Source organism: Excalfactoria chinensis, unplaced genomic scaffold (assembly GCF_039878825.1).
Source record: "Excalfactoria chinensis isolate bCotChi1 unplaced genomic scaffold, bCotChi1.hap2 Scaffold_351, whole genome shotgun sequence".
Taxonomy (NCBI): Eukaryota; Metazoa; Chordata; class Aves; order Galliformes; family Phasianidae; genus Excalfactoria; species Excalfactoria chinensis.
In genome coordinates, this window is record NW_027315639.1 from 29,110 (window position 1) to 49,748 (window position 20,639).

At 57.0% G+C, this 20,639-nt stretch overlaps 2 protein-coding genes across 2 annotated transcripts in view; both read right to left on the reverse strand.

Annotated features, from left to right (window-relative positions):
* Nucleotides 1-803, reverse strand: part of LOC140264936 (beta-arrestin-1) — a 29,905-nt gene extending 29,102 nt beyond the window's left edge. The window contains exon 1 of the mRNA XM_072360842.1: nucleotides 517-803. Within this exon, the coding sequence (XP_072216943.1) occupies nucleotides 517-536 (20 nt within the window). The 5' untranslated portion in view covers nucleotides 537-803. The remainder of the gene's footprint in view (nucleotides 1-516) is intronic.
* A 4,134-nt stretch (nucleotides 804-4,937) lies between these two features.
* PDE2A (phosphodiesterase 2A) overlaps nucleotides 4,938-20,639 on the reverse strand; it is a gene marked incomplete at its 5' end in the record, with an annotated part of 30,848 nt that continues 15,146 nt past the window's right edge. The window contains 8 exons of the mRNA XM_072360843.1: nucleotides 4,938-9,733; nucleotides 12,996-13,102; nucleotides 13,220-13,258; nucleotides 15,229-15,341; nucleotides 18,565-18,664; nucleotides 18,768-18,842; nucleotides 19,319-19,366; nucleotides 20,195-20,282. Of these exons, the coding sequence (XP_072216944.1) occupies nucleotides 9,514-9,733; nucleotides 12,996-13,102; nucleotides 13,220-13,258; nucleotides 15,229-15,341; nucleotides 18,565-18,664; nucleotides 18,768-18,842; nucleotides 19,319-19,366; nucleotides 20,195-20,282 (790 nt within the window). The remainder of the gene's footprint in view (nucleotides 9,734-12,995; nucleotides 13,103-13,219; nucleotides 13,259-15,228; nucleotides 15,342-18,564; nucleotides 18,665-18,767; nucleotides 18,843-19,318; nucleotides 19,367-20,194; nucleotides 20,283-20,639) is intronic.

Genomic DNA, 20,639 nt, shown 5'->3' on the forward strand with positions numbered 1-20,639 from the left:
ACACAGGGACCCTCGATAGGGCCACAGCAACCCCCCATAGGGACACAGTAACCCCCCATAGGGACACAGGGACCCCAATGGCGACATGGCAACCCCCCATAGGAACACAGGGACCCCCCATAGGAGCATGGCAGCACATCATAGGGACACTAGGACACCCCATAGGGACTCAGGGACCCCCCATAGGGCCACAGCAACCCCCCATAGGAACATGGCAACACCTCATAGGGACACAAGGACCCCCATAGGGAAACAAGGACCCCCCTATAGGGACACCAGGACCCCCCCATAGGCACACAGGGACCCCCATAGGGACACCAGGACCCCCCTCATAGGGCCACAGGACCCCAATATAGGGACACAGGGACCCCAATGGCGACATGGCAACACCTCATAGAGACACAGTAACCCCCGATAGGGACACAGGGACCCCATAGGGACACAGTAACCCCCCATAGGGAAACAAGGACCCCATAGGGACCCCATAGTGCCCCCCCCCCCCCGTTCCCGACTCACCTGGTCCCTTTGTCCCCCATGTCCCGCCGTTTCCTCTCTCCGTCCGATCCAGGCCGGCCCGGCGCCCCCCCCCACAACAACAACCCCCACAACGTCCCCCCCCCGTTTCTCTCTCGCTTCCCCCCCCTCCCCCTCCTTCCTCCTCCTGCTGTCTCCGATCCGAGGTGGGTTGTATTTAATGGGGGGGGTCCGTTGGGAACCGAGCGGGGGAGGCGGGGAGGAGGGGGCGGCCCGAGCAGCGCCCAGCGCCGTGTGAGGAACCGGGAGGGAACGGCCGCAATGGCGCCCCCCAGCGGGGCGGGAAAAGGGGGGGGGGGGGAGTGCGCATGCGTGGGTCTGATGGGTGCGCATGCGCGTGGTGCTGCGTGTGTGTGTGTGCATGCAGGTTGTTTGCATGTGTGCATGCACTGCCCAGCGTGTTTGCACACTGTGCATGCAGGTTGATTGCATGTATGCATGCACACTGTGTGCATGCAGCTCGTTTGCATGTGTGCATGCACTGCCCAGCATCTTTGCACACTGTGCATGCAGCTCGTTTGCATGTGTGCATGCACTACCCAGCATGTTTGCACACTGTGCATGCAGCTCCTTTGCATGTATGCACTCACTGCCCAGCATCTTTGCACACTGTGCATGCAGCTTGATTGCATGCATGCATGCTCTGCCCCGTGTGTGTGCACAGTGTGCATGCAGCTCCTTTGCATGTGTGTGCACACTGTATGTACATGCAGCTCGATTGCATGTATGCATGCACTGCCCAGCATCTTTGCACACTGTGCATGCAGCTCCTTTGCATGTTTGCATGCACTGCCCCGTGTGTGTGTGCATGGAGCTCCTGTGCATGTATGCATGCTCTGCCCAGCATGTTTGCACAGTGTGCATGCAGCTCCTTTGCATGTGTGTGCACAGTGTGTGCATGCAGCTCCTTTGCATGTGTACACACTGTATGTGCATGCAGCTCCTTTGCATGTATGCATGCACAGCCTGGTGTGTGTGTGCACACTGTGTGCATGCAGCTCCTTTGCATGTGTGCATGCACTGCCCAGCGTCTTTGCACACTGTGCATGCAGGTTGATTGCATGTATGCATGCACACTGTGTGCATGCAGCTCCTTTGCATGTATGCATGCACTGCCCTGCATGTTTGCAGTGTGTGCATGCAGCTCCTTTGCATGTATACATGCACAGCCTGGTGTGTGTGCACAGTGTGCATGCAGCTCGTTTGCATGCATGCACTCACTGCCCAGCATCTTTGCACACTGTGCATGCAGCTCGTTTGCATGTGTGCATGCACTACCCAGCATCTTTGCACACTGTGCATGCAGGTTGATTGCATGTATGCATGCACTGCCCAGCATGTTTTCACAGTGTGCATGCAGCTCCTTCGCATGTTCGCATGCACTGCCTTGTGTGTGTGCACAGTGTTTGTGCATGCAGCTCCTTTGCATGTCTGTGTGCACCAGTGAGTGTGTGCATGCAGCTCCTTTGCATGTATGCATGCACTGCCCCATGTGCGTGTGCACAGTGTGTGCATGCAGCTCCTGTGCATATGTGCATGCACTGCCCAGAATCTTTGCACAGTGTGCATGCAGCTCCTTTGCATGTGTGCATGCACTGCCCTATGTGTGTGTCCGTGGCATTGAGAACCCCTTGAGGCCACTCTATGGCAATGGGGACCCCTTGGTGCCACCCCACATCAATGGGGACCCCTTGGTGTCACCCCATGGCATCGGTGTCTTCTTGTTGCCACCCCATGGCATTGAGAACCCCTTGGTGGCAACCCTTGGCATTGGGGACCCCTTGTTGCCACCCCACGTCAATGGGGACCCCTTGTTGCCATCCCATGGCATCGGTGTCCTCTTGTTTCCACCCCATGGCACTGAGAACCCCTTGTTGCCATCCCACATCAGTGGGAACCCCTTGGTGGCAACCCTTGGCATTGGTGACCCCTTGTTGCCACCCCATGGCATCGCTGTCCTCCTGTTGCCACCCCACGTCAATGGGGACCCCTTGTTTCCCCCCCATGGCATCAGTGCCTTCTTGTTGCCACTCCATATCAATGAGGACCCCTTGGTGCCACCCCACGTCAATGGGGACCCCTTGTTGCCAATCCCATGGCATCGTTGACCTCTTGCTGCCACCCCATGTCAATGGGGACCCCTTGGTGGCAACCCATGGCATTTGTGACCCCTTGGTGGCACCCCATGGCATTGGTGTCCTCTTGTTGCCACCCCATGGCACTGAGAACCCCTTGGTGGTAACCCTTGGCATTGGGGACCCCTTGTTGCCACCCCACGTCAATGGGGACCTCTTGTTGCTACCCCATGGTATCGGTGCCCTCTTGTTGCCACCCCACATCAATGGAGACCCCTTGTTGCCACTACATGTCAATGGGGACCCCTTGTTGCCACCCCATGGCATTGAGAACCCCTTGTTGCCATCCCACATCAGTGGGAACCCCTTGGTGGCAACCCTTGGCATTGGGGACCCCTTGTTGACACCCCATGTCAATGGGGACCTCTTGTTGCCACCCCATGGCATTGAGAACCCTTTGTTGCCACCCCACGTCAATGGCGACCCCTTGTTTCCACCCCATGTCAATGGGAACCCCTTGGTGCCACCCCACATCAATGGGGACCCCTTGTTGCCACTCCATGGAATCTGTGACCTCTTGTTGCCACCCCATGGCATTGAGAACCCCTTGGTGGCAACCCTTGGCATTGGGGACCCCTTGTTGCCACCCCATGTCAATGGGGACCCCTTGTTGCCACCCCATGGTATTGGTGCCCTCTTGTTGCCACCCCACATCAATGGGGACCCCTTGGTGGCAACCCATGGTATTGGGAACCCCTTGTTTCCACACATGGCATCGGTGTCCTCTTGTTGCCACCCCATGGCACTGAGAACCTCTTGTTGCCACCCCACATCAATGGGGACCCCTTGTTGCCACTCCATGGCATCAGTGACCTCTTGTTGTCACTCCATGTCAATGGGGACCCCTTGGTGCTACCCCATGGCATTGGAGACCCCTTGTTGCCACCCCACGTCAATGGGGACCCCTTGGTGGCACCCCATGGCATCAGTGACCTCTTGTTGCCACTCCATATCAATGAGGACCCCTTGTTGCCACCTTACATCAATGGGGACCCCTTGTTGACACCCCACAGCATCAGTGCCCTCATGTTGCCACCCCACATCATTGGGGAACCCTTGTTGCCACCCCATGGCATTGGTGTCCTCTTGTTGCCACCCCATGGCACTGAGAACCCCTTGTTGGCAACCCTTGGCATTGGGGACCCCTTGTTGACACCCCACATCAATGGGAACCCCTTGTTGACACCCCATTTCAATGGGGACCCCTTGGTGCCACTCCATGTCAATGGGGACCTCTTGTTGCTACCCCATGGTATCGGTGCCCTCTTGTTGCCACCCCACATCAATGGAGACCCCTTGTTGCCACTACATGTCAATGGGGACACCTTGTTGCCACCCCATGGCATTGGTGACCTCTTGTTGCCACTCCATATCAATGAGGACCCCTTGTTGACACCCCACATCAATGGGGACCACTTGCTGCCACCCCATTGCATCGGTGTCCTCTTGTTGCCACGCCACGTCAATGGGGACCCCTTGGAGCCACCCCATGTCAATGAAGACCCCTTGGTGTCAACCCTTGGCACTGGGGACCCCTTGTTGACACCCCACATCAATGGGTGTCCCTTGTTGCCTCTCCATGGCATCACTGACCTCTTGTTGCCATTACATGTCAATGGGGACCCCTTGTTGACACCCCATGTCATTGAGAACCCTTTGTTGCCGCCCCACGTCAATGGGGACCCCTTGTTGCCATCCCATGGCATCGGTGTCCTCTTGTTGCCACTCCATGTCAATGGGGACCCCTTGTTGCCACCCCACATCAATGGGGGTCCCTTGTTGTCACCCCATGGCACTGAGAACCCCTTGGTGGCTATCCTTAGCATTGGGGACCCCTTGTTGACACCCCATGTCAACGGGGACCCCTTGGTGCCACTCCATGGCATCAGTGCCCTCTTGTTGCCACCCCACATCAATGGGGACCCCTTGTTGCCATCCCATGGCATCGGTGTCCTCTTGTTGCCACCCCACATCAATGGGGACCCCTTGGTGGCACCCCATGGCATCAGTGTCCTCTTGTTTCCACCCCACATCAATGGGGAACCCTTGTTGCCACTCCATGGAATCTGTGACCTCTTGTTGCCACTCCATGTCAATGGGGACCCCTTGATAGCAACCCATGGCATTGGAGACCCCTTGTTGCCACCCCACGTCAATGGGGACCCCTTGTTTCCCCCCCATGTCATTGTGCCCCCCTTGTTGCCACATCACGGTGTCCCCACGTTGTCCCCACGGCGACTCAGGACGCACCTGCAGAGCGGCGCCGGGAGCTCGACGTATGAAATTTATTAGGAAAAACCAAAAACCCGCCACCAAAAAAAAAACCAACAAAAAAAACAACCAAAAAAGAAACAAAAAAGAAACAAACCCCAAAACCCAACAAAAAAAATACCCCAAAAAACCAACCGACCAACCACACGCACAAAAGAAAAACCCCGAGGAAAGCAAAGAAAAACCACCAACCAAAAGAGAAGCGTCAGAGTAGGACTGAACCCATTCGGGCCCCATTCAGCAACGTGGGGCGCGGGGGGCGCGGGGGGACACACAGAGCAGGGTGGGCTCTGCCATCGCCCCACAACCCAAAGGGGACGCGTGGCCACGGGATGTGGGTCAGCGTCACCGCGGCCGTGGGGATGGAGCTGAATTGGGGCAGCTCCGGCCGAACCACGTAGCGTCGACATGGGGTTTCTCACCCCAAACAACGCCCCATAGCGGGCATAGGGCACATCCAGCCCCCCACTGCTCCCTGCCATTGGGGATGAAGGGGACGGTGCTGGTGTCGGGGCTGGCACCGTGTTGGCTTTCTCCTGTATCCTTTATTTTTTTTTTGGGTTCTTTTTTTGCCTTTTTGGGGTCGGCTCCTTCCCGCCCCGTGGGAAGGTTATAGGGGAAGGTGATGGGGTTGGGAATGAAATGGGGCCGTACGAAGCGTCTCTCTGAAGGCATCTCCAAGGAGGTAAGGCAGAACGGACGCGGCCCCGCGGTGGCTTTATGGGATCCCGTTGATTCTCACATCGAAGCGGACGAGTCGTCGTTGCAGCATTGGGGGGTTTAGGGGGGGATAAATGGGGCCGCCTGGGCACAGCGAGGGATGGGGACCCCATAGGCAGTGGGGTGGGGGCAATAGGAGAGTTGTAGGGTCCGTGAGTGGCCACCCCAGGGACCAGAAAGGACACCACGATTCATGCATGGCAGTAGGGCCAGAAGGATGGGGGATGGTCACCAAAGTCCATCTATGGTGGTTTATGGGATCAGTGGGACCATGGAAATGCAGAAGGGGCCATGCATGGCAGGCAGTAGGGCTAGAAGGATGTGGGATGGTCACCAAAGTCCATGTATGGGGTCTATGGGATCAGTGGGACCATGGAAGGGTGGAAGGGGCCATGCATGGTGGTCTGTAGGGCCAGAAGGACATGGAGAGCTCACCAAAGTCCATCTATGGTGGTCTATGGGATCAGAGGGACCTTGGAAGGGTGGAAGGGATCATGCATGGTGGTCACTAGGATCAAAAGGACATGGAGAGCTCGCCATAATCAATGCACAATGGTCTTTGGGATCAGTGGGACCATGGAAGGGTGACAGGGGTCATGCATCGTTATCAGTAGGGTCAAAAGGACATGGGATGGTCACCAAAGTCCCTCTATGGTGGTCTATGGGATCAGTGGGACCATGGAAGGGTGGAAGGGACCATGCGTGGTGATCAGTAGGATCAAAAGGACATGGAGGGCTCGCCATAATCAATGCACGATGGTCTTTGGGATCAGTAGGACCATGGAAGGGTGGAAGGGGTCATGCACCGTTATCAGTAGGGCCAGAAGGACGTGGGATGGTCACCAAAGTCCATGTATGGGGTCTATGGGATCAGTGGGACCATGGAAGGGTGGAAGGGATCATGCATGGCTTTCAGTAGGGCCAGAAGGATGTGGAGAGATCACCAAAGTCCATCTATGGTGGTTTATGGGATCAGTGGGACCATGGAAGGGTGGAACGGGTCATGCATGGCTTTTAGTAGGGCCGGAAGGACACGGGATGGTCACCAAAGTCCATGTATGTGGTCTATGGGATCAGTAGGACCATGGAAGGGTGGAAGGGGCCGTGCGTGGTGGTCTGTAGGGTCAGAAGGACATGGGATGGTCACCAAAGCCAAAGCATGGTGGCCTTTGGGATCAGAGGGACATGGAGAGCTCGCCATAATCAATGCACAATGGTCTTTGGGATCAGTGGGACCATGGAAGGGCGGAAGGGGTCATGCATGGTGGTCTGTAGGGTCAGAAGGACATGGGATGGTCACCAAAGCCAATACATGGTGGTCTATGGGATCAGAGGGACATGGAGAGCTCGCCATAATCAATTCACAATGGTCTTTGGGATCAGTTGGACCATGGAAGGGTGGAATGGGTCATGCGTGGTGGTCTGTAGGGTCAGAAGGATGTGGGATGGTCACCAAAGTCCATCTATGGGGTCTATGGGATCAGTAGGACCATGGAAGGGTGGAAGGGGCCATGCGTGGTGGTCTTTGGGGTCAGAGGGACCACAGGAAGATGGCAGCATCCATCCAGAGCATTCGATAGGACCAAAGGGACCACAATGGGATGGCAGTGTCCATACACAGCAATCTATAGGGCCGAAGGGGTCACAATGGGATGGCAGTGTCCATGCGTGGGGGTCTGTAGGATTAGGGGGACCCCAATGGGATGGCAGTGTCCATGCGTGGGGGTCTGTAGGGTTGGGGGGACCCCAATGGGATGGCAGTGTCCATGCATGGGGGTCTGTAGGGTTGGGGGGACCCCAATGGGATGGCAGTGTCCATGCGTGGGGGTCTGTAGGACTGGGGGGACCCCAATGGGATGGCAGTGTCCATGCATGGGGGTCTGTAGGGTTGGGGGGACCCCAATGGGATGGCAGTGTCCATGCATGGCGGCTGATGGGACCATGGCCCACCATGCATGGTGACCAGGAACCACAAGGCCAACACTACCACCACCCACATCCAGCTCACCCGGACCCACAGATCCTGAACCTGGAGCCCCCCAGCCCCACATCTGGGGCTCTGTAGGATGGGACACCTATGGGACACCTATGGGGCACCTATGGGACACCTATGGGACACCTAAGGGACACCTAAGGGACACCCGACCTGCCACCCGCGTCCCATAGGTGGTATGGGGCAGGAACCACGTCCCATAGGTGGTATGGGACAGGAACCACGTCCTATAGGTGGTATGGAGCAGGAACCACGTCCCATAGGTGGTATGGGGCAGGAACTGCGTCCCATAGGTGGTATGGGGCAGGAACCGCGTCGTATAGGTGGTATGGGGCAGGAACCACGTCCCATAGGTGGTATGGGGCAGGAACCGCGTCCCATAGGTGGTATGGGGCAGGAACCATGTCCCATAGGTGGTATGGGGCAGGAACCATGTCCTATAGGTGGTATGGGGCAGGGACCGCGTCCCATAGGTGGTATGGGGCAGGAACCATGTCCTATAGGTGGTATGGGGCAGGAACCGTGTCCCATAGGTGGTATGGGGCAGGAACTGCGTCCTATAGGTGGTATGGGGCAGGAATCATGTCCCATAGGTGGTATGGGGCAGGAACCGTGTCCCATAGGTGGTATGGGGCAGGAACCATGTCCTATAGGTGGTATGGGGCAGGGACCACGTCCTATAGGTGGTATGGGGCAGGGACCACGTCCTATAGGTGGTATGGGGCAGGAACCGCGTCCCATAGGTGGTATGGGGCAGGAACCGCGTCCCATAGGTGGTATGGGGCAGGAACCGCGTCCCATAGGTGGTATGGGGCAGGAACAACGTCCCATAGGTGGTATGGGGCGGGAACCGTGTCCCATAGGTGGTATGGGGCAGGGACCACGTCCCATAGGTGGTATGGGGCAGGGACTGCGTCCCATAGGTGGTATGGGGCAGGAACCACGTCCTATAGGTGGTATGGGGCAGGAACCACATCCTATAGGTGGTATGGGGCAGGAACCGCGTCCTATAGGTGGTATGGGGCAGGAATCATGTCCCATAGGTGGTATGGGGCAGGAACCACGTCCCATAGGTGGTATGGGGCAGGAACTGCGTCCCATAGGTGGTATGGGGCAGGAACCACGTCCCATAGGTGGTATGGGGCAGGAACCATGTCCTATAGGTGGTATGGGGCAGGAACCACGTCCCATAGGTGGTATGGGGCAGGAACCGCGTCCCATAGGTGGTATGGGGCAGGGACCATGTCCCATAGGTGGTATGGGGCAGGGACCATGTCCTATAGGTGGTATGGGGCAGGGACCCCGTCCCATAGGTGGTATGGGGCAGGAACCACGTCCCATAGGTGGTATGGGGCAGGAACCACGTCCCATAGGTGGTATGGGGCAGGAACCGCGTCCCATAGGTGGTATGGGGCAGGGACTGCGTCCCATAGGTGGTATGGGGCAGGAACCACGTCCCATAGGTGGTATGGGGCAGGGACCACGTCCTATAGGTGGTATGGGGCAGGGACCGCGTCCCATAGGTGGTATGGGGCAGGAACCGTGTCCTATAGGTGGTATGGGGCAGGAACCACGTCCTATAGGTGGTATGGGGCAGGAACCACGTCCCATAGGTGGTATGGGGCAGGAACCGCGTCCCATAGGTGGTATGGGGCAGGAACCACGTCCCATAGGTGGTATGGGGCAGGAACCGCGTCCCATAGGTGGTATGGGGCAGGGATCATGTCCCATAGGTGGTATGGGGCAGGAACCATGTCCTATAGGTGATATGGGGCAGGAACCGCGTCCCATAGGGCAGAGATGGCCCCCCATGGTCACCTGATCCCACCCCCATCCCCGGTCCCCACCACGACGCCCCCTTCACTCCGCCCCCGACTCCAGCTGCCCCTCGGGGTCCATGCAGCCGTTGATCTGTGGGTCGGGAGCTTGTGGGTCGTAGTCGTCGTCCAGGAAGTCCAGGGAGTTGTTGCTGGGCAGCCCCCGGATGGTGAATTTATGGGACACTTTGGTCCACTGCTCCCGGTTGCTGGCGACGCGCTCGTACAGCTCCGAGGCCTTGGGGAACAGGTCCTGCAGTAACCTGGGGGGGGATGGGGGGCAACGTGGGGCAATGGGAACGTGACCCCATTCAAGAGCTATGGGATGCTATGAGGGCAATGGGAACGTGACCCCATCCCAGAGCTATGGGATGAAATGGGGGCAATGGGAACGTGACCCCATCCCAGAGCTATGGGATGCAATGGGGGGAATGGGAACGGGTCCCCATCCCTACCCAACACCACAGGATGCAATGGGGGCAATGGGAACGTGTCCCCATCCCAACCCAGAACCATGGGATGCAATGGGGGCAATGGGAACATGTCCCCATCACAACCCAGAACCATAGGATGCAAAGGGGGCAATGGGAACATGACCCCATTCAAGAGCTATGGGATGCAATGGGGGCAATGGGAACGTGACCCTATTCAAGAGCTATGGGATGCAATGGGAGCAATGGGAACGTGACCCCACTCAAGAGCTATGGGATGCAATGGGGGCAATGGGAATGTGTTCCCATCCCAGAGCTATGGGATGCAATGGGGGCAATGAGAACGGGTCCCCATCCCAACCCAGCACCATAGGATGCAATGGGGGCAATGGGAACATGACCCCATTCCAGAGCTATGGGATGCAATGGGAGCAATGGGAACGGGTCCCCATCCCAACCCAGAGCTATGGGGACGGGGGAGGGATGGGGGGCAACGTGGGGCCAGCAGCAACAACGATGGGAATCAATGGGGGGGATGGAACTCAGATATGGGGGGAAGAGGAGGAGGTAGGAACGGGTAACAGCCCAACATCATGGGATGCAATGGGGGCAATGGGGGCAATAGGGGCAATGGGAACGTGTCCCCATCCCAACATCACAGGATCCAATGGAGGCAATGGGAACGTGATCCCATTCAAGAGCTATGGGATGCAATGGGGGCAATGGGAACGTGACCCCATCCCAATATTATGGGATCCAATGGGGGCAATGGGAACGTGTCCCAATCCCAGAGCTATGGGATCCAATGGGGGCAATGGGAACAGGTCCCCATCCCAACCGAGAGCTATGGGATGCAATGGGGGCAATAAGAATGTGACCCCATCCCAATATTATGGGATCCAATGGGGGCAATGGGAACGTGACCCCATTCAAGAGCTATGGGATGCAATGGGGGCAATGGGAATGGGTCCCCAACCCAACCCAAAACCATGGGATGCAATGGGGGCAATGGGAACGTGACCCCATCCCAACCCAGAACCACAGGATGCAATGGGGGCAATGGGAACGTGATCCCATCCCAGAGCTATGGGATGCAATGGGAGCAATGGGAACGTGATCCCATCCCAGAGCTATGGGATTCAATGGGGGCAATGGGAAGGTGTCCCCAACCCAACCCAAAATCATGGGATGCAATGGAGGCAATGGGAATGTGATCCCATCCCAGAGCTATGGGATGCAATGGGAGCAATGGGAACGGGTCCCCCTCCCAACCCAACACCACAGGATGCAATGGGGGCAATGGGAACGTGTCCCCATCCCAACATCATGGGATGCAATGGGGGCAATGGGAACATGACCCCATTCAAGAGCTATGGGATCCAATGGGGGCAATGGGAACGTGACCCCATTCAAGAGCTATGGGATTCAATGGGAGCAATGGGAACGTGACCCCATTCAAGAGCTATGGGATTCAATGGGAGCAATGGGAACGTGACCCCATTCAAGAGCTATGGGATTCAATGGGAGCAATGGGAACGTGACCCCATTCCAGAGCTATGGGATTCAATGGGAGCAATGGGAACGGGTCCCCATCCCAACCCAGAGCTATGGGGACGGGGGAGGGATGGGGGGCAACGTGGGGCCAGCAGCAACAGCGATGGGAATCAATGTGGGGGATGGAACTCAGATATGGGGGGAAGAGGAGGAGGTAGGAACGGGTAACAGCCCAACCCAGAACCATGGGATGCAATGGGGGCAATGGGGGCAATGGGGGCAATGGGAACGTGACCCCATTCAAGAGCTATGGGATGCAATGGTGGCAATGGGAATGGGTCCCCATCCCAACATTATGGGATTCAAAGAGGGCAATTGGAATGTGACCCCATCCCAGAGCTATGGGATGCAATGGGAGCAATGGGAACGTGTCCCCATCCCAGAACAATGGGATGCAATGGGGGCATTGGGAACGTGTCCCAATCCCAGAGCTATGGGATCCAATGGGAGCAATGGGAACGTGTCCCCATCCCAAAGCTATGGGATGCAATGGGGGCAATGGGAACGTGACCCCATCCCAATATTATGGGATCCAATGGGGGCAATGGGAACGTGACCCCATCATAGAGCTATGGGATTCAATGGGAGCAATGGGTTCCCATCCCAACATCATGGGATGCAATGGGGGCAATGGGAACATGACCCCATTCCAGAGCTATGGGATGCAATGGGAGCAATGGGAACGTGTCCCTATCCCAACCCAGAACCATGGGATGCAATGGGGGAATGGGAATGTGATCCCACCCCAGAGCTTTGGGATGCAATGGGGGCAATGGGAACGTAATTCCCATCCCAACACCACAGGATGCAATGGGGGCAATGGGAACGTGGCCCCATCCCATCCCAGCACCATGGGATGCAATGGGGGAATGGGAATGTGATCCCATCCCATTCCAGAGCTATGGGATGCAATGGGGGCAATGGGAAGGTGACCCCATTCAAGAGCTATGGGATTCAATGGGGGCAATGGGAACGTGTCCCCATCCCAATATTATGGGATGCAATGGGGGCAATGGGAATGTGACCCCATTCAAGAGCTATGGTATGCAATGGGGGCAATGGGAATGGGTCCCCATCCCAACCCAGAACCATGGGATGCAATGGGGGAATGGGAATGTGATCCCACCCCAGAGCTTTGGGATGCAATGGGGGCAATGGGAACGGGTCCCCATCCCAACATCATGGGATGCAATGGGAGCAATGGGAATGGATCCCCCATCCCAACCCAGAACCATGGGATGCAATGGGGGCAATGGGAACGTGACCCCATTCAAGAGCTATGGGATGCAATGGGAGCAATGGGAATGGGTCCCCATTCAAGAGCTATGGGATCCAATGGAGGCAATGGGAACGTGTCCCCATCCCAACCCCGAACAATGGGATGCAATGGGGACAATGGGAACGTGACCCCATTCAAGAGCTATGGGATTCAATGGGGGCAATGGGAACGTGACCCCATCCCAGATCTATGGGATGCAATCGGGGCAATGTTAAGGTGTCCCCCCCCGTCCCCATGTTGGGTCCCCCACGGGGCTCTCACTTGTAGATGGGCATGGCGATGTGCTCCATGAAGCTGATCTGCAGCTCAGGGATGTAGGCTTTCTCGCGGTCCATCATCTCCAGCGGGCGGTTGCCCATGGCTTTCTCCTGTTGGACCCCCAGTATGGAATAGGGGGGGGGGGGGTCAGTGCTGGACCACCTCACCCATAAACCCCCCCCAATAACCCCCAAATAGATGCAGGGCTCCATCCCTACAGCACATACCAGGTCTCCTTGGGAGAAGAACTCCTTGTAGATCAGCTCCTGCGGGGGACGGGATGATGTTATTAGGTGGGATGGGGGGGATGGGATGGGGGGGATGGGATGGGATGGGATGGGATGGGATGGGATGGGTTGGGATGGGATGGGATGGGATGGGATGGGATGGGATGGATGGGATGGGATGGGATGGATGGGATGGGATGGGATGGATGGGATGGGATGGATGGGATGGGATGGGATGGATGGGATGGGATGGGATGGATGGGATGGGATGGGATGGGATGGGATGGGATGGGATGGGATGGGATGGGATGGGATGGATGGGATGGGATCAAATGGGATGGGATGGGATGGGATGGGATGGGATGGGATGGGATGGGATGGGATGGGATGGGATGGGATCAAATGGGATGGGATGGGATGGGATGGATGGGATGGGATGGGATGGGATGGGATGGGATGGGATGGGATGGGATGGGATGGGATGGGATGGGATGGATGGGATGGGATGGGATGGGATGGGATGGGATGGGATGGGATGGGATGGGATGGGATGGATGGGATGGGATCAAATGGGATGGGATGGGATGGGATGGATGGGATGGGATGGGATGGGATGGGATGGGATGGGATGGGATGGGATGGGATGGGATGGGATGGGATGGGATGGGATGGGATGGGATGGATGGGATGGGATCAAATGGGATGGGATGGGATGGGATGGGATGGGATGGGATGGGATGGGATGGGATGGGATGGGATGGATGGGATGGGTTGGGATGGGATGGGATGGGATGGGATGGGTGGGATGGATGGGATGGATGGGATGGGATGGGGTGGGATGGGATGGATGGGATGGGATGGGATGGGATAGGATGTGATGTGATGGGATAGAATGGGATGTGATGGGATGGGATGGGATGGGTTGGGATGGGATGGGATGGGATGGGATGGATGGGATGGGATGGGGTGGGATGGGATGGATGGGATGGGATGGGATGGGATGGGATGGATGGGATGGGATGGATGGGATGGGATGGATGGGATGGGATGGGATGGGATGGGATGGGATGGGATGGGGATGGGGATGGGGATAGGGATGGGGTGGGATGGGAGGGGATGGGATGGGATGGGATGGGATGGGGATGGGATGGGATGGGATGGGATGGGATGGGGATGGGATGGGATGGGATGGGATGGGGATGGGATGGGATGGGATGGGATGGGATGGGGATGGGATGGGATGGGATGGGATGGGGATGGGGATGGGGATAGGGATGGGGTGGGATGGGAGGGGATGGGATGGGAATAGGATGGGATTGGGATGGGATGGGGATGGGGATGGGGATAGGGATGGGGTGGGGATGGGGGGAAGATGGGGATGGTATGGGGTGGGGATGGGATGGGGATGGGATGGATGGAAATAGGATGGAGTTGAGTTGGGATGGGGATGGGGTGGGATGGGATGGGATGGGATGGGATGGGGGGGATGGGATGGGATGGATGGGATGGGATGGGATGGGGATGGGGATAGGGATGGGGTGGGGATGGGGTGGGATGGGATGGGATGGGATGGGATGGGATGGGATGGGATGGGATGGGATGGGATGGGATGGGATGGGATGGGGATGGGGATAGAGTTGGGGATAGGGATGGGGTGGAGATGGGGTGGGATGGGATGGGATGGGATGGGATGGGGATAGGGATGGGATGGGATGGGATGGGATGGGATGGGATGGGATGGGGATAGGGATGGGGATAGGGATGGGGATAGGGATGGGGTGGGGATGGGGTGGGATGGGATGGGGATAGGGATGGGGATGGGGTGGGATGGGGTGGGGATGTCCCACGGGGGGTCCCACAGCCCCAGGGTGCCCCCTCCCACTCGCCCACCCTATGGATCCATCACCGTAGGGCACCCAGCTGGGCAGGATAAGCATCCTATGGGGCTGCCCCATGGGGAGCACGAGGTGGTTGGGGTTGGGGTGGGCGCAGCCCCACGTGGCACTCACCGCTATTTTCCTGGTGGTCTTCCATCCTTTGGTCTGGTCCGAGAGGTCGCAGGACGTCATGAGCAGGCAGAGCAGCAGGTTGTGGTGCTGCTTGTTCTTGGGGTCGTAGCCAACTGGATGGGAGGCAGATGGAGGGGGGGGGGATCAGGGGGGACCCCACAGCTTGGCCATCCCCGTGGGGCAATCCCTGCGCCACATCCAGCCTTGGTGTGCTGAGAGCATCCCCAGCAATGACCACAAGGGGGAAGATCAGGGCCCCAAAGGATATGGACCAATAGGGACGAGGGTGTGGGACAGGCCAGTGGGGACAAGGGGACACAACACAGCCCAGTGGGGACAGGACACAACCCAGTGGGGACAAGGGGACATGGCACAACTCAATGGGGACACAACACAACCCAATGGGGACATGACACAACCCAATGGGGACATGACACAACCCAATGGGGACGTGACACAACTCAGTGGGGACAAGGGGACACGACACAACCCAATGGGGACATGATACAACTCAATGGGGACAAGGGGACATGAAACAAGCCAATGGGGTCAAGGGAACACAACACAACCCAATAGGGATGCAACACAACCCAATGGGGACAAGGGGACATGACACAACCCAGTGGGGACAAGGGGACATGACACAACTCAATGGGGACACGACACAACCCAATGGGAACAAGTGGATGTAGTACAACCCAATGGGGATGGAACAGAACCCAGTGGGGACAAGGGGATGTGACACAGCCCAGTGGGGACAAGGAGACACAACACAACCCAATGGGGACAAGACACAACCCAATGGGGTCAAGGGGACATGACACAACCCAATGGGGACAAAGGGATTCAGCTTCACCCAGTGTAGACAAGGGGACACAACACAACCCAATGGGGACATGACACAACTCAATGGGGACAAGGGGATATGAAACAAGCCAATGTGGTCAAGGGAGCACAGCACAACCCAATAGGGATGCAACACAACCCAATGGGGACAAGGGGACATGACACAACTCAATGGGGACATGACACAACTCAATGGGGACAAGAGACATGGTACAACCCAATGGGGACAAGGGGACACGATGGGGACATGACACAACCCAATGGGGACAAGTGGATATGGTACAACCCAATGGGGACAAGGGGACACAACGCAGCCCAATGGGGATGCAACAGAACCCAATGGGGACAAGCGGACAAACCCAGTGGGGAGGTGACACAACCTAATGGGAACAAGGGGACATGAAACAAGCCAATGGGGTCAAGGGGACACGACACAACCCAATGGGGTCAAGGGGACTGACACAACCCAATGGGGACATGACACAACCCAATGGGGACACGACACAACCCAATGGGGATGCAACAGAACCCAATGGGGACAAGGGGACACAACCCAACCCAATGGGGACAAGGGGACATGACACAACTCAATGGGGACACGACACAACCCAATGGGGACAAGTGGATGTGGTACAACCCAATGGGGATGAAACACGACCCAATGGGGACAAGGGGACACAACACAACCCAATGGGGACAAGGGGACATGACACAACTCAATGGGGACAAGGGGACATGACACAACACAATGGGGACAAGGGGACTGACACAACCCAATGGGGTCATGACACAACACAATGGGGACAAGTGGATATGGTACAACCCAATGGGGACAAGGGGACTGACACAACTCAATGGGGACATGACACAACCCAATGGGGACAAGGGGACACAACACAACCCAATGGGGACGAGACACATACCAATGGGGACATGACACAACCCAATGGGGACAAGGGGGCATGACACAACCCAATGGGGACATGACACAACCCAATGGGGACATGACACAACCCAATGGGGACAAGGGGACTGACACAACCCAATGGGGACATGACACAACCCAATGGGGATGTGACACAACCCAATGGGGACAAGGGGACACAACACAACCCAGTGGGGATAAGACACAACCCAATGGGGATGCAACACAACCCAATGGGGACAAGGGGACTGACACAACTCAATGGGGACATGACACAACCCAATGGGGACATGACAAAACCCAATGGGGACGTGACACAACCCAATGGGGACAAGGGGACACAACACAACCCAATGGGGTCATGACACAACACAATGGGGACAAGTGGATATGGTACAACCCAATGGGGTCAAGGGGACTGACACAACTCAATGGGGACACGACAAAACCCAATGGGGACAAGGGGACACAACACAACCCAATGGGGACACGACAAAACCCAATGGGGACGTGACACAACCCAATGGGGACAAGGGGACATGACACAACCCAATGGGGACATGACACAACCCAATGGGAACAAGGGGACACAACACAACCCAATGGGGACAAGACACAACCCAATGGGGACAAGACACATACCAATGGGGACATGACACAACCCAATGGGGACAAGACACAACCCAATGGGGTCAAGGGGACACGACACAACCCAATGAGGGCACAACACAACCCTATATGGACAAGGGGAGGTGACCAAACCCCATGGGGACATGGGGACACGACAACCCAATGGGGACAAGTGGATATGGTACAACCCAATGGGGACAAGGGGACACAACACAACCCAATGGGGACATGACACAACCCAATGGGGTCATGACACAACCCAATGGGGACAAGTGGATATGGTACAACCCAATGGGGACAAGGGGACTGACACAACTCAATGGGGACATGACACAACCCAATGGGGACAAGGGGACACAACACAACCCTATGAGGGCACAACAGAACCCAATGGGGACATGACACAACCCAATGGGGACATGACACAACCCAATGGGGACAAGGGGACACGACACAACCCAATGAGGACAAGGGGACTGACACAACCCAATGGGGACGTGACACAACCCAATGGGGACAAGGGGACTGACACAACTCAATGGGGACATGACACAACCCAATGGGGACAAGGGGACACAACACAACCCTATGAGGGCACAACAGAACCCAATGGGGACATGACACAACCCAATGGGGACACGACACAACCCAATGGGGACAAGGGGACACGACACAACCCAATGAGGACAAGGGGACTGACACAACCCAATGGGGACGTGACACAACCCAATGGGGACAAGGGGACTGACACAACCCAATGAGGGCACAACACAACCCTATATGGACAAGGGGAGGTGACCAAACCCCATGGGGACAAGGGGACACGACACAACCCAATGAGGGCACAACACAACCCTATATAGACAAGGGGAGGTGACCAAACCCCATGGGGACAAGGGGACACGACACAAGGGGCGCCGACAGCCCGGCATCACCTTCCGCCATCTTCTGCAGGTCCTTGAAGATGCGCAGGTGATGGGCCAGGTCGGTGGCCAGGATGATGTCCCGCATGAGGTCCAACATGCGCTGATAGTCCTGCAGGGACACGGGACGGGATGTGGGGCGCGAGGGGGGATGTGGGGGGTGTTGGGTTATAGGGGGAGGGGGGGGTGGGGAGGGTCCAGGGGGGGGGTCTGACCTTGCGGGAGAAGTGGTCGAAGATGTTGCAGCCCTGGCTGTTGAGGATGGCGATGGCCTGGGCAAAGTGGTGGCGCTGGGGGGGAAGGGGGGACATCGTCATGGGAAACAGAGGGATGGGGACGACCCCAAAAGGACCCTCAGGTGGGAGCCAATGGGGTGTCAATGGGCACAGAGTGGGGTTAGGGTTAGGGTTAGGGTTAGGGTTAGGGTAGGGTTAGGGTTAGGGTTAGGGTAGGGTTAGGGTTAGGGTTAGGGTAGGGTTAGGGTAGGGTAGGGTTAGGGTTAGGGTTAGGGTAGGGTTAGGGTTAGGGTAGGGTTAGGGTTAGGGTAGGGTGAGGGTTAGGGTTAGAGTAGGGTTAGGGTTAGGGTAGGGTTAGGGTAGGGTTAGGGTTAGGGTAGGGTTAGGGTAGGGTTAGGGTTAGGGTAGGGTTAGGGTAGGGTTAGGGTAGGGTTAGGGTTAGGGTTAGGGTTAGGGTTAGGTTAGGGTTAGGGTTAGGGTTAGGGTTAGGGTTAGGGTTAGGGTTAGGGTTAGGGTTAGGGTTAAGTTACCTCCATGACGGAGCCCTCGGAGCTGTAGAGCGCGGCCAGCACTGATTTCTGTAATGCCAAGTTTGGGGTCAACCCAAATCCCAATGCAGACTCTGCCCTGACCCTAAGCCTAACCCTGACCCAAACCCTAAGCGTGACCCCAATGATGACCCTGACCCTAATGCTACTCTTGACCCTAACCCCAATCCTTCTCCCAATGCTGACCCCAACCCTGACCCCTAAACTCTAACCCTAACCCTAACCCTGACCCTGACCCTGACCCTTGCTCTGACACCAACCCTCCACCCTGACCCCAATCCTAACACTAACCTCAACCTTCACCCTAACCTCAACCCTAACCCCAACTGTAACCCTAACACTGACTCCAACCCCAACCTGACCCCAAAACCCTAAACCTATCCATAACACTGTGATCCTAACTCTGAACCCAACCATAACCCTAACCCTAACCCAACCTTAACCCTGTCACCCTAATCCTAACCCTGTGACCCTAAACCCAACCCTGACCCCAATCCTAACACTAACCTCAACCTTCACCCTAACCTCAACCCTAACCCCAACTGTCACCCTAACCCTGACCCCAACCCCAAATCTAACCCCCACCCTGACCCCAAAACCCTATACATAAACCATAACCCCGTGACTCTAACTCTGACCCCAACCCCAACCCTAACCCTAATCCCAACCTTAACCCTGTCACCCTAACCCTGTGACCCTAAACCCAACCCTGACCCCAATCCTAACACTAACCTCAACCTTCCCCCTAACCCCAACTGTAACCCTAACTCTGACCCCAACCCCAACCTGACCCCCCCCCCCCCATCGATGTCCCCACCCCATTGATGACCCCACACCCCCCCGCCCCCCGTCACTCACCGAGGCCACCTGGAAGGAGTTGTTGGTGCCACGGTGATCCAGGTCATGGCACAGACAGGAGATGAAGAGGGCAAAGATCTCAATGTCCCTATGGGGGGAAGAGGGGGAAAAGGGGGAGGTGAGGAACAGCAACATGGGGTCTGGGGTGGGATGGGATGGGATGGGATGGGATGGGATGGGATTGGGTTGGGTATGGGATTGGGTTGGGGATGGTTATGGGGTTGGATGGGGATGGGATGGGGGTGGGATAGGGTTGGTATGGGGTGGGGATGGGATGGGGATGGGATAGGGTTGGGGATGGGGATTGGATGGGATAGGATGGGGTTGGGTATGGGGTTGGATGGGGTTGGGTATGGGGTTGGGTATGGGATGGGGTTGGATGAGGTTGGGTATGGTATGGGGTTGGTTATGAGGTTGGATGGGGTTGGATGGGATGGGTATGGGA